This window comes from Artemia sp. Qi Xiang Cuo, chromosome 7 (genome assembly GCF_049724085.1).
Source record: "Artemia sp. Qi Xiang Cuo chromosome 7, ASM4972408v1, whole genome shotgun sequence".
Lineage (NCBI taxonomy): Eukaryota > Metazoa > Arthropoda > Branchiopoda > Anostraca > Artemiidae > Artemia > Artemia sp. Qi Xiang Cuo.
The window spans coordinates 78,999,443-79,025,678 of record NC_142800.1 but is presented as its reverse complement, the minus strand read 5'-3'; the positions used below and the strand labels follow the sequence as shown (position 1 = coordinate 79,025,678).

The following is a 26,236-nucleotide window of genomic DNA, read 5'->3' as shown; positions in this document are numbered from 1 at the left end:
TGCATTTCAACGAAAGAAATTCAAAATAAACTTTGAAAAATCAAGAAAATGTAACAGTGACAAGGTAAACCACAACCAAACACTACTGAAATATTTCAACTCTTGCATTTCAATGAAAGAAATTCAAAATGAACTTTGAAAAATCAGGAAAATGTAACTGTGACATTGTAAACCACAACCAAACACTACTGAAATATTCCAACTCTTGCATTTCTATTTAAGAAATTCAAAATTAACTTTGAAAAATCAAGAAAATGTAACTGTGACAAGGTAAACTACAATAACACACTACTGAAATATTCCAACTCTTGCATTTCAACGAAAGAAATTCGAAATGAACTTTGAAAAATCAAGAAAATGTAACTGTGACACGGTAAACCACAACAAAACACTACTGAAATATTCCAACTCATGAATTTCAACTAAAGAAATTCAAAACTAAATATCAAAAATCAATAAAATTTAACTGTGACAAGGAAAACCACAACAAAACACAAATGAAATATTCCAACTCTTGTATTTCAACGTAAGAAATTCAAAATGAACTTTGAAAAATCAAAATAGTGTCGCTGTGACAAGGTAAACCACAACCAAACACTACTGAAATATTCCAACTCTTGCATTTCAACGAAAGAAATTCAAAATGAAATTTGAAAAATCATGAAAATGTAACTTTGACAATGTAAACCACAACGAAAAACTAATGAAATATTCCAACTATTGCATTGCAACGAAAGAAATTAAAAATGAACTTTGAAAAATTAAGTTAATGTCACTCTGATACGGTAAACAACAACCACACAATACTGAAATAGTCCTATTCTAACGAAAGAAATTCAAAATAAACATTGAAAAATTACGTGAATGTAACTGTGACCGGGTAAACTACAACCACACACTACTGAAATATTTCAACTCTTGCATTTCACCGAAAGAAATTAAAAATGAACATTGAAAAATTAAGAAGATGTAACTGTGACACGGTAAACCACAACCAAACACTACTAAAATCTTCCAACTCTTGCATTTAAACGAAAGAAATTCAAAATGAACTTTGAAAAATCCAGAAAATGTAACTGTGACAAGGTAAACCACAACCAAACGCTACTTAAATTTTCCAACTCTCTCATTTCAACGATTTAAGATAATAGTTAAATTTGTATACTTTAGTAAATGTAACTGTGAAAATGTAAACTACGATCAAACACATCTAAAATAATTCAAATATTGTATTTCAATGAAAAAAAAATTCAAATTTAACTTTGAAAAATTAAGACAATGTAACTGTGACAAGGTAAACTACAACAACACACTACTGAAATATTCCAACTCTTGCATTTCAACCAAGGAAATTCAAAATGAACTTTGAAAAATCAATAAAATGTAACTGTGACAAGGTAAACCACAACCAAACACTACTGAAATAGTCCAACTCGTGCATTTCAACTAAAGAAATACGGAATGAACATTGAAAAATCAAGAAAATGTAACTGTGACAAGGTAAACCAAACACTACTAAAAAATTCCAGCTCTTGCATTTCAATGAAAGAAATTCAAATTGAAATTTTAAAAATCAAGAAAATGTAACTGTGACAAGGTAAACCACAACCAAACACTACTGAAATATTCCAACTCTTGCATTTCAAAGAAAGAAATTCAAAATTAGCTTTTAAAAATAAAGAAATTTTAAATGTGACATGTTAAACCAAAACCAAAAAATACTTAAATTTTCAAACTCTTTATTTTCAACGATATAATTTCAAATTGATCTTTGAAATTACTCCCCTTGGTTGGGGGGTGGGGCCGGGGGGAGGGGGTCGTTCTGTGTCTCAATGCACAAAAAAAGTATAAAAAATGGGGGAGGGAAGGGGAGGGGAGGAGGGGAGGGGAGGAGGTGGTGGGAGGAGGAGGAGGAGGAGGAGGAGGAGGTGAGGAGGAGGGGAGGGAGGAGGAGGAGGGAGGAGATGGAGGGAGAGGGGCCCCTTTGGGAGGCCAAAGGGGGGAGGGGCCCTTTGGGCCCCGGGGGGGGGGGGGTATGGGGGAACCTTGAGGGCCCGGGGGCCCTTTGGGAGCCCAGTGGACCTTTGAGGACCGGTGGCTTCCTTCGGGGTTGGGGTGGGGGGATTGGAACCCTTTGGGGTTGGGGTAGGGGGATCGGAACCCTTTGGGTTGTTGTATAGGACCTTACGACACTGTTCAAATGGAACTTGTGTATTATAAGGACCACAGAGTTTGACCCTCAAATTCTCTTCTAACTGTTTCCTAAAATCATCTTTTAAAATGTCTCTAGCTGTTTCGCCGAAATAATTCCATAACCTGTCTAAAACAGTTTCGCCCAAATAATCCCTAAACGTAATTCAGCGTGTTCCTTTTTTTTGGGATCTCTGCGCTAATACATTTCAAATTAATATGAAACCTTATTCCCGCGCTACAACAATTCTTCGCTAAGATGTTTCTTGGAGAATTGTTTCCATGGCCTTTGGTTATTAATATCCTTTGGAGGTCGACCAAAAGAGTTGTTTCCGAGGCAAAGACATTAATGACTTGGATCTATTCCTGGAGAAATGTTGACAGTACCTGTCAGACATTAATTAACTTCCCCGGGAACATTTTGATTAATGACTGACAGCACAGGTGTTCCAAATTCCCAATCGATTACGCAATCAATTTCTCAGAAATCCATCTCCCCTAGGGACTCTATGCCCATATTAGGAGTCCCGCTCGGAGTAGAACCCCCCTCTCTACTGTGGTTTTGTTTTATTTGTTTGTTTTCCTCTTCTTTTCTTTTTCCTAACTCTTTCTTGTGCATGTGGTTTTGTTTTATTTGTTTGTTTTCCTCTTCTTTTCTTTTTCCTAACTCTTTCTTGTGAATGTGGTTTTGTTTTATTTGTTTGTTTTAATCTTCTTTTATTTTTCCTAACTCTTTCTTGTGAATGTGGTTTTGTTTTATTTGTTTGTTTTCCTCTTCTTTTCTTTTTCCTAACTCTTTATTGTGAATGTGGTTTTGTTTTATTTGTTTGTTTTCCTCTTCTTTTCTTTTTCCTAACTCTTTCTTGTGCATGTGGTTTTGTTTTATTTGTTTGTTTTCCTCTTCTTTTCTTTTTCCTCTACTCCGTCTTATCATATTATGTGAATGATGGGTGTTCAACCAATAAATAAACACGAACATGCGCAGTTTAATACCATGTTTTTAAACGGCGCATCTGAACTAATTTCCAGGAGGAGTTCCTTTCTATCCCTTCCTTGTATATGAAGGCATGGATGTCTAAAATATTGCAATTATGCTGTGTTAAGCTTCAAATCTATACAATGGGAATTTTTTTAGTTATAGAAATATTTCCTTTATCCAGGCATCAAATATCCAAGTCTCGTTGCATCTATAACAAAAAAAAACGAGCAACTGTGGAAAACTAAACTTGTAACATATGGTAAAAGTAAAAGTTATATGTAACATATAACTTTTAGGTGTATTTCATTCAGAACTGAATGACAAAATTATGGATTTTACTTGTTCATAAGAAAGAAAAAAAACTTTTTTTAGATCCGAAACTTCAAAACTGATCTAAAAACTATTGCTGATTTGTTCTGTTTCTTCGAATAAAGCGTAAAAAGTTCCATTCGACGGATAGAAACGCTCTCTTAAGACAAAACGATATTTCCAGTGTCATTTATGTGACACGATTGGTAAAAAAAAAATATGGCTGCGTTTTGCATTGACTCTCATATACTTCCAAGTAATTGTGCACAACCTCACAACACTCACAAAGCAACTTGAAGACAAGATGATATGGATCATGTACGATAAATAGTAAATAGGGGTGTGACCTGAGTTTAACCAGTACGGGTAGGAAAGGCAAGAGCAAGGATTCACGATGGCAGTAAGTCCCTATTCTACTATATTACACATTTAAATAACGTCATACAAGAGCAAGTTTGTAATTTTAAAATTAGACTAGAGACGAACGAACCAAATGGAATAACACACCTGGAAAGACATGAAAGGGTCCACAAATTTGGATTGAAACCAAAAAACTTTCGAATAGTCCATAATCGTCTGTCTCTTCGTTCTTCAGGATATGTGAGAGTAGATGACCAACAAGTCTCAATACCTTCTTCATTATTGGTCGTATCCGAACGACGTCCAATAGCCGCGGAGAGTAGAGCATGCTTAACACCAAAGCTTTAAGAAAGGATATGGTTAAATTTAAATTTATAATTTAAATAAGAAATAAATGCATTTCTAGGCTCAAAATTTAAAATCTAACGTATAATTTGGACCAGCCTAGAAAAGACCTCTCCTTTTTTTTATGTATATGTATGCTTTAACAAGCCATTGGGGCAAGTGGACTAGAAACTTTTGGCTGTAAGTCCCGAATTATTCAGGAAAAAATGTATTTTGGCCCCTTTTCGGCCCTCATTATCTAAGGAACAAAAAAAAATGTATATCTTCTCTTCTTCATTAGGTTCCCATGGCCCGAGGACATAAGAATATAAGTTAAAACCCAATCGCAAAAAAAAAAAAATGCGGGCTTCTACCCTCAAACTAAACCTGTTTTCTTACATTATGTTTTCTTTGGCCCAGTGACCTTCTTTGTGAGTCTCAGACCATTCCTTATTTACTTCAGCCCCGTTTTAGCCCCCCCCCCCACCCAAGAAAAAAAAACAAAAAGGAAAACTTTAGTTGTTCAGCAAAATATTAACGTCACCATAAACAAAATTTTATTGACTCTATATCTTTCAAGATTTGAACAAAGCTTTTATTCACTAAATCACTTGTACACTTTCCCTTCTAAGTAATTTTTTTAATTCTTCTAAGACATGTCCGCTGGTCAGTATCTAAGATATCATTGTGCCGGATACTAATGAGCTTGATCAGACATTTTATTCCTTTATTTTGGAAAGTGATGTTTCAATCTTTATAACACTTTTATTCCTTTTGATTTAGTGCTTTATTAAAACATAAGGGCTTCCCTTCCTCGGAGGAGCCTATGGGGTTTTAGCACCTTGTTCTCATTGTTTGCTTGATTAATAATGAATATATCTTGTCTTGAAATTCTGGGGAGTTCTGTTTCATTCAGAGCTATCCATTCGAGATTGCCCCAATTTAATTCCACGTATTTCTTGAGGCACGGCACAAAGTTGTCCTTGACTTCCTTACAAACCACCGGAAGAATACCTTCGATCTCCTCCTTGAGCCTTACATACGCCTTCAGACTCCCTAAGGATACTGTATCCGTCTGGTAGCACGTTATAAATCATCTCAGAGGCTTAGGTCTAGGTTTCAACTTAAATTATCCTTGATCAAAGGGTCTCCAAAGATCCCTCCCCTCATTATCAGAGCAGGGTTGAGCTACATAGGCTTGTTCCTTTTTTCTACCATACACGACCATTATTAGTATGCTCCTGCAATTCTCACCGTGCATACCGAGGGACTTACTCAGCTTGCGAACAGAAAATGTTGGACGTTTCTGAATTGAACCTCTCGCCCCTTTTGCTCAGCTCTGCTGCTCCCTTCCTGCCTTCCTGCCTCCCTCCCTTCCTCCCTATCCTTAGTTGCTTCAAGACATTTCACAGGCTACTCTGGCTTCACATTTAATAAAGTCTTCCATTTACTTCTGGTTTTGCTATAGTAGGAAGTTTCTCAAATGCAAACTAATACATGGAACTGGAGCTACAATTCAAGTTTAGCTGTGTTTATAGAAATTACTCCAACCATTTATATGAAATAAGATAAGATTTAACCATCATGAAATGGAAATACAATATTACATTTTTGCGATTCCCCCAAAGGCTAATTGGCCTGTAAAGAAGGGGGGAAGATAAAGAAGTCGTTAACTCAGTGAAAACAGAGAGAAGATCAAAAATAATAATAATAAACAAATAAATAAAAATAAATCTATAGAACACAAAAACTAAATTTACTGAATGGATTAGATTAATTAAGTAGACTAAATAGACTCCAATAAAATAATAATATAGAAGAAAAACACAAATAGATAATAATAGCTTCTAAGAAGCCTAACAAATTTTCAAAAAAAAATTTAACAACCTGAATGAGTGGCACCTTCCAGCCGATTCAGGCAACTTATTACATACAATGATTCGCCATTAAAGGATTGAAATCTGACCTTGCAAAAGGAGTAAAAGGAACTCGAATATGCGTATTTGTTTTGCGAAGATGATAATTATTTTGATGAGAGGTAAAAGACGGCGAAAACTTAGGGGCTGCGGAAGCCATGAAGCTGAGAAAAAGTAAAACATGCAGAAGAAAGATTATTTAGTGATTCGAGATCGAATAAAAGGATAATTCCTGAGGTATTTATGAACTATTATTTGTATGTGTTGAAAAACTCCTGAACGATTAGTTTCCTGATTGAGGTTTATAGATTTGTTGTATACCTTATAAAGTGGTTTTAACAGAGAAGGAAAAGTTAACATCAATATCCTTGGACAGTAAAGTTTTGACTTTTTGTCCTAAATCTTCAAGAACGATTCCTGAAACACAATGGCCGTTTAATTAGAACAATAAGCTTTGTTTTAAAATTCTATAAAAAAAAATATTTACCGTAAAGAGGGAGGTCTTGAGGAGGAGGCTACCCCTTTCATACACGTAAGAATTTCTGTTCGTTTTAAGGTTTGATGTTACTCCTTACTTTCAGTTGAAAAACTTGTTTTTTTATTTAATTACTTACAGGTAGTATTTGTTAATGGGAAACATACGGAACAAGTTTTTTAAACGAAAGTAAAGGGCCTCATTAAACCAAAAATCAGCAGAAATAAAGTCAAATAATCTTCAAAGCAAAAGCTATGGAGTCTAACTGAAAAACAAACAAAAAGATATGAAATATTTTCCTATGAAAAAGACTATGTCAATAAAGAATGAACAGAAATTAATGAAAAAAAAATGCCACAAAACAAGTTTGTCAAACAGTAAAGAGTCTCATTAAGCCAAAAATGAGTAGAGATAAAATTCAAAAAAAAATTCCAAGCCTAAAACTACCACAATTCACCATCAATCAATGAATTAAACCCAAAACGAGCAGAAATTACAATAAATAACCGATTCAAACTCAAAACGAGCAAAAATGAACACGAAAGTTCTATAAAAAATAACTTTAGCTTAAAAAGAGCAGTCTTGAGGATGAGGCAACCCCTTTTATATATGTAACAATTTCTGCTCGTTTTAATTTATTGATATCTAACTCCACTCTGGCTAACAACGCTGAATCTGTAAATTCAAAGCTATAAAAAGAGCAGACGCATTTGTAGTAGTCTTAATAGAAGTGTTTGGGGAAATGATGGGGGTGAGGGTGGGGGGGGGCATTTTTGTCCTCCAGTCACTTTCGACTATTTGAAAGGGCAATAGACCTTTCAATTTCCAATCCATTGAGCGTGTTAGTTTTACTATCTATTTTTCCCAGGAGTGATTTTGTCGACCCAATGGTCCTAGAAGATTGGAAGTGGGATGATTTGAACGGAAATTAAAAGCTCTACTGCCCTTTTTAAGTGAACAAAAAGATTGGATGGTAACTACTCTCCTTCCCATGCCCCTTTTCCCTAACGTCGTCTGACAAGAATTTTGAGATAACCATTTCTTTCAGCATAAATGGAAGGTCTAGCAATGCCTTTTGGGACACCATGACCCTCCACAGCCTCTGGGGAAATAGCTGTAAGTTTGGAAATTTGCTCACTGTATACATATACCATTTTATTGGGAAGTATACTAACATTTGTATGTGTTGGAGGGGTAGTTTTCTACGGGGAGAATTTTCCGTTGGGGGGGGGGGGAGTTTCCAGGGGCGAACTTTCTTTGGAAAATCTTGCGCTAGGGAAAATTGACAGAATTCCCATGCAAAACTATTTTTAACTGTCATACTCTCTCTTTGCCGTCTCAATTTTGCATGTGGAGTTGTTCCTGGAAAATTTTCCAGGAGAAATTTTTAACTGGGTTGGCATTTTCTAGAGGATTTTTCATGGCGGGGGGATTTCCACGAAAGTATTTTTTCATTTGGTAATTTTCCAGGGAGAAATTATCCATGGAAGAAATTTTAACAGGATCAACTTCCCACGGAGGGGGGAGGATTCTCGGGAAAAAATTCCATGGAAGGAGATTTCCAGTCTTTTTTGAAAAACGATTTGAAATTAATGTCTTTTTCAAAGGAAAGTATGTTAGGGAGATTTTTTCAGACGGATTCGTCCATAAGAAATTTTACGGGGAAAATTTTCAGCGAGAATAGAAAATTTCGGAGGGATTTTATTTTTGGCGAGGTGGGTATTTTGCATGGTAAAATACTTCAACTGATAATTTTTTGTTTGGGGTGAGGTTTCATAGAGGGGGCTAGGTTTCCCGGCATTATTTGAAAAACCATATAGAAATTATTATTAGAACAAATATTATTTTTTTCAGCTGAAAGTAAGGAGCAACTATAAAAGAGAGAACGAACAGAAATCATTCTGTATATGTAGGGGGATTACCCCCTCTTCAGTACCTCGCCCATTACTTTAAAATTTAACTTGTTGTCCCAAATCTTTGGAGCAACTCCTGAAACACAAGCGCTGTTTAATTAGAATAAGAAGCTTTTTCAACAGTACTAAAAACTTATTTTAACTCAATACTTTCAGTTGAAACAGAGCTGTTTTTTTTTCATATTTAATAATGTTTAAAAGATAAAAAATTACGTTGGTACTGTTATTATGTAGATATTACCCTCTTATATTGCAAACAATCAGGTAGCAAAGCTTAAAAATTTTTTATTTTCAGCTTTGAAGGCTGGTTGTTGGGTTAACATGAAGCTTCATCATAAAAATACAGAAAGAATTATGTTAAATATTATTGATAGTATTCCTAGGGAATCCTGGCCCTTTAACTTTATTTCTGGGGAGAATACTAGAAAGCTTATAGCAATCTTCAAATAGAAATAAACTGAGAGGCAAGAAGAGAGAACAAGGGCCAAGACAACAAGATAGGGGACAAAATTATTTTCTAAAGTTATTCATTTAATAAGAATACCCAAGAAAGGGGAAGCCCGGCCAGAGGGATGGCCAAATTAGATTGAAGCCTTATAAACTAATCTACGTTTTGATCATTCGAGTATGGGAAAATAACCCATTCTGCTATAGCAGAGCTACATAAAAAAATTGCTAATTAAGGAAGGGTTCTAGGCATTTATCCCTCAGAAAATACCCCTCCCCTGGAAAATAACCCACACAAAAAACACCCCCCGAACCCCCCCCCCCCCCCTGGAAAATAAGGTTCCCAAATTTGACGATTTTATTTGAGTTTTTTTTTTGAGAAGTGCTAAGGATCGGGAAAAAGAGGCATTTACACACCAAAAGTATCTTATAAACTTAGAAAAACCCACAAATCCAATTTTGTTGAAAAAATTTCCATATGATCTTCTGCAATTTCTGGCAGTAGCGGGCGCCTAATTAAAAAAAAAATGAAGAAGAAAAAAAATATAGGTAAACAATCATCAAAATTAAGCTAAAACATATGGCTCCAATAAGTTTAAGAAGGTTTAGCTCTCCTTTAAAAGTATAGTTGGCTTTGGGAACCAACACATTCATATTGTTTAAGTTCTTTAGGGACGAAAGCGTTGTCAAATTCGACGAGTTTGTTTTTCTTATCTTCCAAGTGTAAAACTACCACAAATCACCATTAATAAATAAATGAAACCCAAAACTAACAGAAATTATAATACATAACCTAGTAAAACTCAAAACGAGCAAAAATTAAAAGGAGTATGGCTGACTACACCCATGTCTTCTCAAGACCAGAACATAATTTTGCACTTTACTAAAAAAAAAATAACCGTGCATTGTCAGTTTCATACACATATTATTTGAAAAAAACTACGTTTTCTAAAGAGTTAAAGAGGCTGAGTTACAAGGTCGAACCTTAAAACGTACAGGGATTAGGAGGCACAGTTGGGGAGCTGCCGCCCCCCAAACCCCCCGCTTTCGCAGCCTTTAAATAAAAAAAAAGTTCTTTAAACTGAAAGTAAGGAGCGACATTAAATCTTAAAACGAACAGAAATTATTCCGTATATGAAAGGGGCTGTGCCCTCCTCAACGCCTCGCTCTTTACGCTAAAGTTTTTATTGTTTAAAAAAAAGAGTTGTGAGAAAGTCCCAGTTCGATCGTATTCGAGGATATTTCGAGGATAAGCTCCCAGGAACTAGGACAGCTTAACCTCTAAATTTCAGCCCAATCGGACAACGTTAAAGGGGGGTTGTGGTGGGAAAAATTAACATGGGCTATTAAAGGAAAACGAGGTTTTTCGTAAATGTAAATTCGGGGGATAATTTTTTCGGTCTGAAAATATCAAAAGTCCCTACCAGGTCGAATTCTGCTTCGAATGAGTCCTCATTCACCCGGATCAGTTGCCAACTGTGTCCTGTAGGCGTGGATAAGAAAAAAAAAGAAATGATGAATTTTAAGTGGCTATATCTGGTTTTTTGAAAACAGGGAAGGAGTGATCAGATTGAGCTGAAATTTCGAGGATAAGCTCCCGCGCCCTAGGAAAGCTTAACCTCTAAATTTCAGCCCAATCGGACAACGTTAAAGGGGGGCTGTGGTGGGAGAGTCGAAACTTCCGGCCCAGTTTACCCCATGAAGATAAAGTCGGAGGAGGATGAAATTTTGCAAGTTTCTTAGTTTGAGCTTGGGCTACAAAATGCGATTATTGCCGTCTCTCTGCGACCTCTAGGACCTGAAATCGCTTAACATTGTGGTGGGTCGCCTCTTTATAGAGGCACAAGTGTGCCTCCTTGATTCTGATATTTATTCCTTATAGTTTTAATACTTCTTTATTTTTTAAAGTTAAAAAATGAAAATATTTAAAATGTATTTTGTTTTCAGTAAAAGTGCAAATTATGTTCTGGTCTTGAGGAGGTGTGGAGGTTGTCAGCTCTACTCATGCTAATTAGTGTTTGTTTTAAGTTTGAATCGGTTATTTCTTGTAACTTTTGTTCGTTTTGGGTTTAATTCATTTATTGATGGATATTTGTGGTATTTTTACGCTTGGAAGATTATTTGAATTTATTTCTACTCATTTTTGGCTTAATGAGGCTCTTTCCTATTCTTTGACAAACTTGTTTTGTAGAAAAAGGTTTTTATAATAATTTCTGTTCATTTTTTTTGACATGCTCTTTTTGATAGAAAAAATATTTTATATCATTTTGTTGTTTTTTTTTTCTATTAGACTCCATAGTTTTTACTTTGAAGATTATTTGACTTTATTTCTGCTCATTTTTGGTTTAATGAGGCTCTTTACTTTTCTTTAAAAAAAAAACTTGTTCCGTATGTTCTCCATTAACAAATACTATCTGTAAGTAATTAAATGAAAAAAAAAACAAGTTTTTCAACTGAAAGTAATGAGCAACCTCAAACCTTAAAACAAACAGAAATTATTAAGTATATGAAAGGGGTTGCCTCCTCCTCAAAAACTCGCTCTTTACGCTAAAGTTGTTTATAGAATTTTAGAACAAAGCTTATTGTTCTAATTAAACGACCATTGTGTTTCGAATTGTTCTTAAAAAATTAGGACAAAAGTCAAAACTTTAGCGTAAAGAGCAAGGTCTTGTGGAAGGGGAAGCTCGTTTCATATGCATAATAATTTCTGTTCGTTTTAAGTTTTGATGTTGCTCCTTACTTCCAGTAGAAAAAACTAGTTCTTTTTTAAAATTAAATTTATGATCGTTTTTAAATAATACCGGGAAATCCGGCTCTCTCTCTGCATGAAAAATTCCGGTACTTGTGTATTATACGCCACTCACTCAAGTCTACGACGTGTAAAACTCGAGAACAAACCGGTTTCTTCGCTAGCACTGTATAAAGATAATATAATCTATTGTTTATATTAATCAAAAAAACTTTTTGCACAAAACTAGTTTTTCAAAAAAAAGTAAAGAACTCCATTAAACCAAATATGAACAAAAATAGAATCAACTAATTTACCAAGCATACAACTACCATAAATAAGTATCAATAAATAAATGAAACCCAAAAAAAAACAAAAATTAAAATAAGTCAAAGTCAAAACGAGCAGAAATTAATCTGAGTAGGGTTCTAAACCCTATGCTTTCTGAAAGCCAGAATATAATTTGTACTTTACTGAAAAAAATTCAAATTAATTTACTGAAAAAATGTGCATTGTCAGCTTAATATACATATGCGGATATTTATTGCTTAATATCTTAATTAATTTTTGTTTTCTTAAAGTTACAAGTGAAAACATTTCAAAGAATTTTTTTCAGTAAAGTACAAATTATATTTGTTATATGATATTTGATGAAGCCTTGTTATATGATATTTAGACTATTTTGAATAGAATGGCTATCTCAAAATTTCTATTAGACGCATTTCGGGACAATGTGAGGGAAAGTTGAGAGGGTAGCTGCCCTTTGATCACTTTGACTCTTAAAAAGAGCACTAGGGCGTCTGATTACCAATCCAATGAGCCTCCTTTGAAGTTTACATGACCACACTTTCTATAAAAACCCTATATGTCCCCAGGGCACAACTCACAACCCTTGCTCTGAGGGCTGGGGGGATTTTTTATCCTCAAAGACATAATTTCCAGACCTTTTTTATAGGCTTAACAAAATGGTTATGTCAAAATTTTGATTGGAAGTGTTTGGGGAAATGATAGGCATGGAGGGAGACATTTGCCCTCTGATCACTTTCGACTAAAAAAAAAGGCACTAGTCCTCTCAATTTCCAATCGAATGAGCTGTTTTGAAGCTTTCGCGACAAAACTTTCTATAAAAAAGTTATATGTCCCAAGGGCATGACTTACGACCCTTGTCATGAGGGCTATGGGGGGAGGGTTGTCATCCTCAAAGACATAGTTTCCAGATCTTTCAACTACGTTGAACAAAATGGCCATATCAAAATGTTGATCGGAAATGTTTGGGGATTGGCGTTGGGGGGGGGGGGGGCGATTCTCGCTCTGATTACTTTCGACTATTAAAAATGGCACTAGCCCTTTCAGTTTCCAATTCAGTGAGCCCTTTTTGAAGTTTCTATGACAACGCTATCTATAAAAACCGTATATGGCCCCAAGGCATAACTTACAACCCTTGCCCCGCGGTATAACTTACAACCCTTACCGTGGGGATGGGGGATATTATCTCAAAGACCTAATTTTCAGAATTTTCAGCCACGTTGAACAAACAAATATCTCAAAATTTTGATTGGATTGCTTGGAGAAATGGTGGGCGTGAGAGGGGGGTTAGTTGCCCTCCAATCACTTTCAACTATTAAAAAGGGCACTAGCCCTTTCAACTTCAAATCGAATGAGCCCTTTTGAAGTCTCTACGAAAACGCTTTCTATAAAAACCTTATGTGCCCCCAGGACACAACTTACAACCCTTGCCCTGAGGAGTTTGGGGAGTTTGTCATCCTCAAAATCATAATTTCCAGAACTTTCAACTACGTTGAAGAAAATTGCTATCTCAAAATTTTAATTGAATGTGCTTGGGGAAATGGTGGGCGTGAGAAGGGGGTTATTTGCTCTCCATTCACTTTTGATTATTATAAAGGGCACTAGCCCTTTCAATTTCCAATCAAATGAGCCCTTTTTGTCGTTTCTACGACAAAACTTTCTATAAAAACCATATATACCCCCAGGGAATAACTTACAGCCCTTGCCCTGATAGCTCTGAGGGGGTTGTCATCCTAAAAGACCTAATTTCCAGAACTTTTAACTACGCTGAATAAAATGAATACCTCAAAATTTTGATTGGATGTGTTCAGGGAAATGGTTGGCGTGAGAGGGCGGTTAGTTGCCCTCCAATTACTTTCAACGATTAAAATGGGAAAATTTTTGAAGTTTTACGAAAACGCTTTCTATGAAAACCTCATATGCCCCCAGGGCATAACTTACAACCCTTGCTCTGAGGGCTGTGGGGGTTGTCATCCTCAAAGACGTAATTTCCAGAACTTTGAACTACGTTGAAAAAATGGCTCTCTCAAAATTTTGATTGTATGTGTTCGGGAAAATAGTGGGCGTGAGAGGGGGGTTAGTTACCCTCCAATTACTTTCGACAACTAAAAAGGCCACTGGCCATTACCATCTTTAATGGAACAAGCTCTTTTTGAAGTCTCTACGACAACGCTTTCTATAAAACCCTTATATGCCCCCAGGCCAAAACTTATAACCCTTGCCCTGAGGGCTGTGGGGGGGGGGTTGTAATCCTCAAATACCTAATTTTTAGAAATTTCAACTACGTTGAAAAAAATGGCATTATCAAAATTTTGATTGGATGTGTTTGGGGAATAGGTGGGCGTGAGAAGGGGGTTAGTTTTCCTCCAATCACTTTCGACTATTAAAAAGGGCACTAGCCCTTTGAATTTCCAAACGAATGAGCCTTTTTTGAAGTTTTTACGACTACACTTTCTATAAAAATCTTATATGTCCTCAGGGCATAACTTACAACCCTTGCCCTTAGGGCTGTGAGGGAGTGTCCTCCTCAGAAACATAATTTCTATTTGGAAATCGACTACGCTGAACAAAATGGTTATCTCAAAATTTTGATTGGATGTGTTTGGGGATATGGTGGGCGAAGAAGGGGTGTTAGTCACCTTCCAATCACTTTTGACTATTAAAAAGGGCACTAGCCACTCCAATTTCCAATCGAATGAGCCCTTTTCGAAGTTTCTACGACAACTCCTTCGATATAAAGTGCCCTGGTCTAGAACAAAAAAATAAATAAATAATACATTGTGCCAACATCGTTCTTTACTTAGGCAGCGCGTTTCCACTGCCTATGATACTGTGTTCGCTAGTTTCTTCGTTATTTTAGAAACAAATTTGGGTTATATATTTGCACATTAGGGGGGGGGCGGTGGAGGAGGTAGAGTATAGCGGGCCTGCATGCAAAATGTGTTAGGTACAATTATTCTGCATAGTATTAAGTAGATTGGTTTTCTGACTTCAAACTGTCCAAATAATTTACCCCCCCCACCATTATGTGCAAACATATAGCCCAAATGATATATGTCCCATCTATTCTGTCACTTGTCTTTGTCTTATCCCGCACTAAGCTGAAAAAAACTAACGAAGAAACCGGCTTGTTCTCGAGTTTTACACAGCGTAAACTTGAGTGAGTGGCGTATAATACTTAAGTAACAAAACTCCTTCACCCTATGGAAAAAAAACTCAAATAAAATCCTCAAATTTGGAAAGCCTTATTTTCCACGGAGGGGGGGGGGTATATTTTCCACGGGGGTTATTTTCGGGGGGTGGGATATTTTCATCGGGGGAAATATTTTCCTCAGGGGGAGGTTATTTTCCGGGAGAGGGTATTTTCCATGGGGAGGTAATTTACACGGGGGGGGGCGTATTGTCAGGGGGTAGAAGTAATAATATCAGTAGTAGTTGTAACAACATTTTGATAAAAAGTATCAAAATGGTTTCACATTATAGCCTACAATGGTGTAAGTAATACAATAAAAAGTAGGATGTGAAGCTTTATGAGCCTAAAAAAACACCTTTTTTCAAATAAATCCAAATATTGACAAAACAAATTTATAGCGAACGGAAATTATTTCATTTTCCTTTTCTTCATCTTCTGTTATTTACGCTAAAATTCTGTAGCGCTAATTTAAAAGTATCTAAGACTAAACGTATGACCAATTGTCTTTAAAATATTTCCAGTGAAAATTGTGTTGTTCCAAGCAAATACTCATCAGCAAACGCTTAAATTCTTGAGACATTTTGGAAAATTGTCTTCATTCCATTCCAGTTGCTCTTCTGCTTTGTCAGTCTTTCTTAAAGCATTGATAACAAAAACGCATACTTCACCGTAAAAAGCAGTAAGTTGAGGAGCGGAAATTCCCTTCCCCCCGTTTAGGGAATAATTTCCATTCATTTTAAATTTTAATATCGCTCTTAACTTTTTTTAACTTCATTTTTTTTATGCTTAATTATAAAAAAGAACATTAGAGATTCTTTACCTTCCCAAACGGCACCCGCCACTCTTAAATGATCAACAAAAGTGAGGTGCAAGGCATCTGGATTGAAGTAGAGAATAGGCATGGCCTTTTTCTCGGCCTCTTCTTGCTCTGGCTGGGATTCGTGTTCGGACAACTCACTAAAAACAAGCTGAATTAGTTTTATAAGTTTCGTGACGCACAAAAAGTAATAAAAGCTAGTGAAATAGTTTTCGCTGTTCAATTCAGTAGCCTCTTTGTTTCGCAAAAGCATTCTATTTCAAAAAATGACGATAATAGTAATCGTTTACGATTGAACTAAAAATCAGTTTAAGGCAAGAAAAGAAACGGAAAGATTCTTATCGGAACTTTAAGGTTAGAGTTTAAAATGATCAGAGAAGATCTAGTACACTACTACTACTACTAACAACTTACTCAGCATCAAGCCGCCTGAGGCCAACACAGCTACGCACGCTCCTACGCTCATCCCGATCTATTCAAAGCTTCCTTCTGTACACCCTCCCAAGAAGTTCCCATTTACCTTAGATCTTTCCTTAAGACATCCTCCCACACCATTCGGAGACGACCTGCTTTTCGTTTGGCCCTAGATGGGTAGTCGATAAGGACAATCTTTGGCAACCTGTCATCCTTAGTCTGCAGAACATGTCCTAGCCTTCTCATCCTTTCTTTCATTATAGCCCTAGAAAGCGCGATTCAATCACATTTTTAGTGCAACTTACTGTTTGAGCTATGGTCAGTCAGTCGAGTACCCAAAACAATCCGTACGTTATTTTTCTGGAACACTTTGCAAATCCCCCTCTGTTTTCCAGGGCGCCTACGCTTCAGAACCATAGTTGACCACTGTCATCACTGTAGTTTACAATGTTCTAATCTTGATTCATAGACATATCTTGCCATTCTTCCAAACTTTATTCAACTGTGAAAAAACCTTTCATCTCACTTTCATCTAGGATGCTTAAATCATCAGCATAATCTAAGTCCAGGAGTTTTTCCTCCCCATTTGATTCTGTGGTCCCCATTGTCTTTCTTGTGCACAACCCTGTTTAACTCCTGATTTAATACAAAACCAGCTGCTAACCTCATTTCCGACCTTAACCGCAGCAGTGTTATTCTTGTGCAGACCATTTATAACTTTAATGCATTCATCTGATATACCATACTAGGATAGGACCTTCGCTAAAGCTCTTCTATCAGTTGAATCAAACGCTTGCTCATAATCTATAAGACTGAAAACTTAAGGCGTTTAATGACTCAGGCACTTCTCAATAATTAATCTAAGAGTGAAAATTTGGTCACCACATCCTCTACCCTTCCTAAAAATACGCTATTCGTCTCTTAAGGCTTTATCTATAGTATCTCTAAGTCTAAAAAGTATCATCATACCTAATAATTTGTTTCCTACAGAAATCAAGTTAATGTCTCTATAATTACTACACACACTCTTATCACCTTTCCTATAGAGGGGTTTCATTATTCTGCATGTTTATATATCCTGTATTAAATGGTATGTCAACAGTTCAATCTTCACTCAAAGTTTCTTAATAATACCCAGTTAATTAATATAACCCTACCTTCTCAAGGAGGGGGGGGGATCTTCCACTGAAATAAGCCGAAAGGATTACCGACAAAAACTAAAATAGTAACCTAAAAATACACTTGCCTCTCCTGCTGATCCCCTCCTCCGTAATCCTTGCATCAACGGCTATGAGGATTGTGAAACCTCCTGTCTAGAATATTTTCGGCTTTCAGAAAAACGTAATTTTTTTGTTTTCACTTGTCATTAGTAACAGTAAAACTGTACAGTATACTATACTATAGACTATAGTACACTATACCATAGTATAACTATATTGCAGAGGATATAGTATAAATGCACCCTCTAATTTCAATTATAAGCAACGATTGTCATTTGATTCGAGGCTTACGTTCCCTGTGAAACATGCAATTTTGCGACAAGCCATTCACTGTACCTTACACCAAGAGGACGAGTTACTCGCATCAATTGGATTCTATATTCATTGGATTAAGATCCGTTTATTCACCAAGCCAGAAGAAAGACATTGCTGAGACTTTTGGGGGGAGAATCAACAAAATTTACTTAATAATACGAAAATTCATCTATTTTTCCACGTTTTCGACGCATTTTTTCAATCCAAAACGCAAAACAAATTTTAAAATATAATTTGGTAGAGAGATACAACTGAGTCTCGGCTATTGAATGACATCAAAATTGTCGCCTTTTGTTGAAATCGTCTCTTACTAGGCTACAAGCTACCGCTGCAACCCGGACATTAATACCGCAGGATTGCAGATATTTAAAAAATGAAATTTACAGAGGGGACAATCATTTCTCCGAGAAAACTTGCCACGTTGGATGTTAATGATGACATGTTTAAGGACAGAAAAACTTTTATTACGACCAAATTCACATTTTTAACTGATTATGCATTCTGCCACGTCCAGAAGTTTGCAGAATTCAATGCTTGATCATATCTATGATTCTGAATCTGATTTTATTTGGAAAAAGTTCTTCGATTACCTAATTTTTTCAAACTCAATAAAAATTGAATTTCCTGAATCTAACGGAAAAACTGAAAAGCAAAGATGCTGATAAGGTTCCAGAGCAAGCCTCAAAAAACCCGAAAGTGATGTGGAAGTTCTTCAAGAGATCCCAGACCAGTGGAAAAACGTGCTCATTTGACATTCCGGAAGAGGAGTGGTTAAGGCATTACTCTACAGTGTTTGGTTCCAAAGACCCCAAGCTTGAACGGGATTCTTATAAATGCTTAAGGGAAAAACTCAAAACTTTATTAAAAGTGCGAAATACCTTTGTTATATCTAAATCGGCTGCAGCTAAAACAGTTTGTAAATTAAAACGCGGAAAGGCACCTGGTCTCGATAGTATTTGTCTGAATAACCTAAGGCATGGCATTGACTTCTTGTTTGAGCATATCGCTTTTCTGTTCCAGATGTGTGTCGATTGCGATGTAGTCCCCAGTTCATTTTGTGCTGGTGTTCTGTCAAATATCCCCAAAAAAGGTAAAAATCAAAATCAGTACACAGGATATAGACCAACTACCGTTTCAAGTGTTCTCAGTAAATTCCTCGAGCTACTTCTCCCTCCAGAAATTTCGGGAAAGTGTAGATTGGATTATCGTTAGTTCGGACTCCGCCGGAACCTGAGTGGCGCGTTTGTACATAGGCTTTTAAAGAAAGCTATTGACAAAGCCCACAGAATGGGATCCTCCCTCTTTATGTGCAGCGTAGACATCTCAGCTGCATTCTATTCAGTAGTGCAGTCTCAGGTGTTCCTGAAATTACTCGAGTATGGTGTGAATGCTCATGTCGTAGCACTTTTATCTTTAAGTACTCAGGCAGTTTTGTGAAAGTTAGACTGACACGGGATCACCTGAGCAGACCGATTAGGCTTGTTCGAGGTCTTCGTCAAGGATCTGTATTAAGCATCATCCTATTTAATACCTTGACATCCGGAAAAACAAAAAACGTTGCTGATGATTCAGCATCAATCTACGCGATCTCAGCCTGCTTTCGTATGCTGACGACCTGCTGATGTTAAGCTGCAACCTTACTTCTTTACAAGAAAACATTGACCGCCTGATCACTGGTTCCAAAAGTATCGGTCTAAGTGTCAACGCGCTAAAGACGGAGTTTGTGGAATTTTGTCCCTCGGCAAGCAAGCAGCAAAGTAGTGGCCCTACATATGTGACGGTTGAACAAATTAAAATTTTCCCCGGAAATACCATGAAGTAACTGGGAATAACCTACGGTCATGATGCCAGAAGTTCTCGTCTACTAATAATCGAGAAAATTACCAAGAGTATTCGTTCAAGTTACGGGAAGCTTGTCTCTCTGAAATATAGCTTAAACAGGAAGATTCTTGTAAAGCTTTACGCAGCGGTTGCTCTCCTTCACCTGCTTTATGTATTTCAGCTATGGGACTGGTTCACACAAACTGACAAACTAAAACTCCGGTCTGTGTACTGCAAATACCTCAAGTTTTGTTTCGATGCCAGCTCCACGAGAGAAACACATTCGTTCTGAGATCTCAAAATATAGACCAATTGTCGTTACTGAAACAAGTGCAGAAAAAAGGCGTTGGAAACATTGTTCGAGTTTTTGCCTCTACATCTGATCTACGAGTGCGAATGAAGAGGTTATTAGTTAATTTTGTTCTTTGATACTGAGCGTTCTTTTTTTCCTTTTCTTCGTTTGTATTACTCCGTTTTTCTCTTCTTTTTTTGTATGAGCGGGCAAAAATAAAATTATTATTATTATTTAATAAATTAATCGGTGAACTGTGCACTCGTTTTCACTTCTCCAATGCTTTTCTGCTTTAGTCCCCCCCCCCCCTCAGTTCAACTGCTTTGGTAATACTACTAGAGAAATAATGTTGTATTTTATACACTGTGCATTTTATGGGCATTTAAATCTTATATTAAAATACTTTCTATTTTCACATCTCCATTTATGAACGCCTGTTCGTCCCTAATGACTGGATATAACAAGAATTATCACATTCACTTTATCATGTAATATAAGAAACTCTCAGACTCTCACATTGGCTTTCGCAATCTAAATCTAGATAATCTTTTGAGCAGAGAGCACTGCCAAACCATCGTTAAAATGTATACTTTTGTGGACACACTTTTACACAACAAACTTTTTCTGTTTCTCATTTACCTATAATCTTCATTTATTTCTTCAGGCAATCTTACCATAAATTTATTAGTTAAGGTTTTCGTTTGTATCCGTCCACTCGATCAAAAACACTTTTCTCAGTCATACTTAATCAAATTTCGCTTCATTTTCTATCACATTGTTTAACCTACATTAAAAAAAAGTCGGGGAAGAAAGTGAACACTAAAAACTGAATACCATTTTATTTCTCACCAGACTAGAGCTCAACAGAACTAAAAACAAATCGTGAAAAAACTTATAGCATTTTAAACATTGGACAAGCCCCTGTATAAATCCTCCCACCCCCCTATAGGTTGGACATGTGTACTCCTATGCCGAATAAAAGTTTTTATTTTATTAAATAAACAAAGGCGGATCCACTCATAAAATACCACAAATAATAGAACAGTCTGCAAAAAAAAAATTAAAAAATAACAATAAGAAAATCAACTTTGGAATGACCAGACTAGGGCTAACTTTTTGGCCTTTACTAGGAATCTGCAGTAATTTGCCATATATATTTCTTTCAAACTATTAGTAGACCATTTTGACACAGGGACGTGTGATTTTTTTTTTCTTTTCAGCAATTCGAAAAAAAGCGATTTTCTAAATAACCAACAAGAAGTGAAAAAATACATACTCTCCTTATTAAACAAAAGGTCTTGTAAGTCATCTACTTACCGATCAGAAGGTATAATAGCAGATTCGGTGGCTGAATCTTCCTCTGGAATAGCACCAAATTTGACTTTAATTTTATTCTCTTGTTTTTCATAATCAGAATTGTAGCCAATATCTTCAGATCCTAGCTTCAATCGATCTCCACTTAATTCATAGAAAAATATTGAAACGTCTTCGTGCTCAAAAGCCTCAATTAATTTTGTAAAGTGAAAATCAGATATTGCCAACAACAGCTCAGTATAGGGCTTGGGACTATTTTCAAAATCTACATTTCTCACTTCTAACAGTGTTGCCAAATGTAAAATTCGGGCACAGCTTTTACTGAATTGGGGTCTTAAAAGCAGGTCACAAATTCGGTTGAATATATGCGAGTCAATTTCCTCACTTTGAATAATGTCGTAATTTAGGGCAACAGCAAGGATGCAGAGAAGCAACTCTAAAATTGACTCGTACTTCCCTGAGTTCACATATAAAGTTTTAAAGTGTGACAATGATGGTAGGATTACACGAAGAATTAGACCCTGTTTTACCCCTTGCGTGGCCTCTTGCGAAAACTGCTTCAGATGCTCTAGAACAGCCAAAAGTAATGAATCATTAGATTCTAGGATTAATTCATAGTACGATTGAAAGAAAGAATATCTTTCTGCAAATGAAACCTTTTTCTCAGTTGCTTCAGATTCAAAGACAGGGGTGATAAGTCCACCATTAACTTTGCAAGAAATACAAGACTGATTCGGATCACAGCATAAACCAGTTTCACGTGCAAGAAACAGAAGAAACCGGAAGTAACCAAATCCTTCGGGTTTCGCCTCACGAATCTTTTTCATTACGTTTTCAAACACTGTTTTTGTTTCAAGACAACAGCAAAGGCCACAGCTCCTCAATACATTTAAAACCTTCCCTCCCCATTTTTCATCACATTTATCAAAGACAGATAAGAGGGCAGTGGCACACCAGGAGATAACGCACGAATTGGCGTTTCCAAGCTTGAGTGCACGTATCTGCTGTCCAAAGATATCGTGATGATGACTAGACAAGATCGTACAATTTTTATGTAAACTCTTGGGGCAAAGTTGAGAGTGAACAAAATTGTCTCTGTATTTTTTCAAGGCACTGATAAAACTTGAAGAAGCCTTTAGCAGTCGTTCAAACGAGCCGACGTTTTGTTCCATATAATCTGCTTTTAAAAGACGCTCAAGGACATCCATACTTCTGGGAAAAATATCGTGAACTAAATCAACAAATTTTCTAACATTTCCACCGGCATATTTTGAATTGATTATCTTTTCTAGCATCAAAAACAAACCTATAATATAATCAGAAGTGAAAATCTGCAATTTTTCAATTATCACTGGTTGTCCTTCATCACAAACAGTATCAACAACTAGATCTTTAAAATTAAGCTCTTCAAGAAACTCAGTCACCTGAAAGACCATATCTATTTGCTTCTGCAGTATTCCGCTCTCATACACACATTCGAAAATATTAGAATTATGGCACAACATGTCGCAACAAGCATAAAAAAGCTTTAGCAGTTTAATATGAAGATTGCAAGATCCTTCAGACGCATTTTGGAACTCCCATAAGAGAAGCTGAGAAGAAGAAAAATTCAAACATAGCAAAGGCAAATTGTAATTCTTCACTTTTTTCTGCTTCTCATTCATTATTGCCACAATGGCGGTTTCAAGTAGAATATCACACATCTCATATGCTGATATCTCTTCATTTAGGACAGCGTTGCCTCTTTTTGCAGCAACACTACTGAGATTCGTATCTTCATTTTCTGAATCAGATAAACAATCTTCGCTTTTCATATTCCTGTTAAAGTATTCAAAATCCCGTCGATCAAAGCGTATTCTTAAATTCGACTTTTTTGTGTTTGTTCCTTCACTATCGGATGAGTTTTCTCGCTCTTTTTCGCGTGCTTTTCGTATACGCTGCTGACGCTGTCTTATTTTCTTTGGTGACTGAAAGCATGTTTCAATTTTGCTCAAGGTCACAATTGGTAGATGCGGATTCACGAGGCTATGACTTGGTCCAATTTTTGATAGACAAATTGGAAATAAAGATGAGATTACATTGCAGAGCTCCGTTACGCATATTAATCCCTGAAAAAAATAAGAAAATAAGAAAGCATATAAGCTAGAAAGCCTCAACCCTAATATAATTGAAGCCTAACCTAGTCTTCGTTACTAAAATGTATAACTATAGATTATTTTTTTTTCACTTTCATGAGGCTAGAGAAAATTTGAAAACCTCTAATGTTTATATAACTGGTAAAAAAAAAGGTGAGACATTGGCTTGCAAAAAGTCTCCTAATTCTCTGATTCTGTCTTTTTTGACGTTGGACTCATTTAGATCAAAATATGATCTTTTCCAGCCCTTGGATCGAAAATTTTGTGTCTCTTCTAGATTTACCACAGACAGAGTCAATCTGGAAAGCCCATATTCCTTTTTTCAATGGCCTATAAGGCTCGAGTTTTATAATATTGTATGCATATAAGGCTCGAGTCCTTGACTAAAGACTGAAACAAATCCAGTATGGAATACTGTGAATAGAGAAATGAAACCTTGAAAAACAAGAAAGTACAATCAACAATTATCTTAAGCTTAAAGCATGGTCAGTTAATCCAAATCTTTAGAGATAATATTGTTTCATAATAAGTCAAGGTACTGCAAATAGACTTACACTTCTTCTTTGCTAGGGAGGTGGCAACTTGATAGTAACCTTCAAAGAATCTAGAGGCAAGGTATCTTGAAACTCTTACTGCTCCTAAGTACTCTAAAAATTCTCTAGGCACAAAATTTTCTTTAAAGATAGAGTTTGAGCTAATATTTTGTTACCGTATGCCCATCAAAGCGGAGAGAGTGGTGGTGGTAGGTATCTAAATTAGTCATCAGGGTATCAACCAGAGGGATGTGTTATATTCAATTTAACTTACTCAGATGTAACGCTGAATGTCTAAGTAATTCCTTTTTCAGAATTCAAGATTGGTGTAAACTCTGTCAGGAGGGAGGGGGGATACCTGAAACCTAGTACAAAATCATATCTAATGGAAGGGGATGTCAAATTCCAACCAAACTTGATGAGAACTACGAGTGTGGCTCATAGCTTTGGTTTCGTCTTATCAGTGTCTACAACAGATCCAACCTTTGTGATTTGGGAAGGGTGTAAATATCGTTTACACCCTTGGTTTTGTCCATAGGTGGTCAAAATGTCGTTATAACTTCGGAGGGTGCTCATTACATCAGAGATTGAGAGTTCTAGTCTTTTTTATAAGTCCTAGGTTAGTTTATAACACCTAGTTTATAACTAGTACACTAGTTATAACTAGTAGGTTATAACTAGTACACTAGTTTATAACACCTAGGTTATAAAAATACCGTATCTGGGATATCTCAGGAACACAAACGGGTCATTAAGACGAAAAATTCAAAGTTCTAGTGCCCTTCTAACAGTCGAAAGTGATTAGAGGGCAACCAGCCTCTCTTCCGCGTGCTTTTTCACCCAACCCCACATCTCTGAAGACATCCAATAAAAATTTTAAGATAGCCATTTTATTCAAAATGGTCGAAAGATTCAACAAATATGACTTCAGGGATAACATGGCCCTCACGCCCCCTGGGACAAGGGTCGTAAATTATGCGAGTTACCCAATGTTACGCATAGAAAAAATAAAAAGGGAAAGATGGTCATGTTTGTTTCTAAATGCCCCATTAGCTCAAACTTTCGGAAATCATGCCCCGGGGCCAAAAAAATAATTTATTTCATAAGACTGGGAAGGAAAAAAAACAACATTTGCAAAAAAACTAACATTTCCTCCAAAATTTTGTTCAAAATATAAATAGAACGCCAATATCTTAATAATTAAGCAGAAAAAAGAAAAATAACTTTACAAATATTCCTTTTACTAACCAATAGAAAATGTAATGTTAATTAAAATTGATAGAAATTAATTTTAAAAAAGTTTTTTCCCAAAAAAGATATTTTTCAAAGAGAAGTAAAGAAATATAATAAACTAAAGACGAGCAGAAATAAATCCAGATAGTACTTTAAGCTTAAAACGACCAGAAATTAATATCAACGAACCAAACAGAACAGCAAGAACAGTGATTAATACAGTCAAACTTGACGAACAGAAATTACCAAAAACAGGACTACGGCAAACGCTCTAAGCCTTCTAGAGGCCATATCGTCCTTTGCTCTTTACTGAAAACAATTTTATTTGATTACTGTGTTTTTAATTATGATAACACCAACAACAACAAAAATGGTATCTTTAGCTATCTAATGATAGCTAATCAACAGCGAAGGACAGAGAAAATCCGAAAGACCTTGCTCGAAATACCAACTAATCAGGAACAGGAAGTTTTTAGCCCATTTTCAGGCCCTCTACCTTCCTCCAAACAAAATGTATGATTATCTAGCCCCAGAGAAAAATCCACGGAAATCAAAGGGGCAACTTTTAAGGCCCTTGCCCCGGGGGCAGTGTATACTCATATCATCCCCAGAGGCAAAGTTATTGGACTTTTTGACTATTCTCAACAAAATGGCAACCTCAAAATTTTGATCCAATGCCTAAGGAAGCTAAGGGGTAGAGTTTGCAAAAAGGTGAAGTCAGCTCACTTTAGACTCTCAAAAAAGGCACTAGAATTTTCAATTTTCAAACAAATTGAATAAGCCACCTCCGAAGCTTCAACGACCACTTCCATACGAATTTGATAGGGGCTTCAAACAGATTGAAGCCGTATCACTTTTTGTTTAGGCAGCGCTACTGCGCAGCCTATGATTTTGCTGTCCTATCTAATTACTAGGCAGATAAAACGATATTCTGTTATAGCCTCCCCTTCCACACAGATTGTATCAGTTGTACGCATTAATAAGGCGCAACTAAAGCTATGA

General features: G+C 36.2%; 1 protein-coding gene across 3 annotated transcripts in view; it reads right to left on the bottom strand.

Annotated features, from left to right (window-relative positions):
• mv (lysosomal-trafficking regulator mauve) overlaps nt 1–26,236 on the bottom strand; it is a 329,493-nt gene that overhangs the window by 278,109 nt on the left and 25,148 nt on the right. For all 3 annotated transcript variants that reach the window (XM_089092605.1, XM_089092607.1, XM_089092608.1), the window contains exons 4-6: nt 21,337–23,441; nt 15,961–16,097; nt 3,986–4,180 (exon numbers count right to left, since the gene is read on the bottom strand). In XM_089092605.1, the coding sequence (XP_088948731.1) occupies nt 3,986–4,180; nt 15,961–16,097; nt 21,337–23,441 (2,437 nt within the window). The remainder of the gene's footprint in view (nt 1–3,985; nt 4,181–15,960; nt 16,098–21,336; nt 23,442–26,236) is intronic.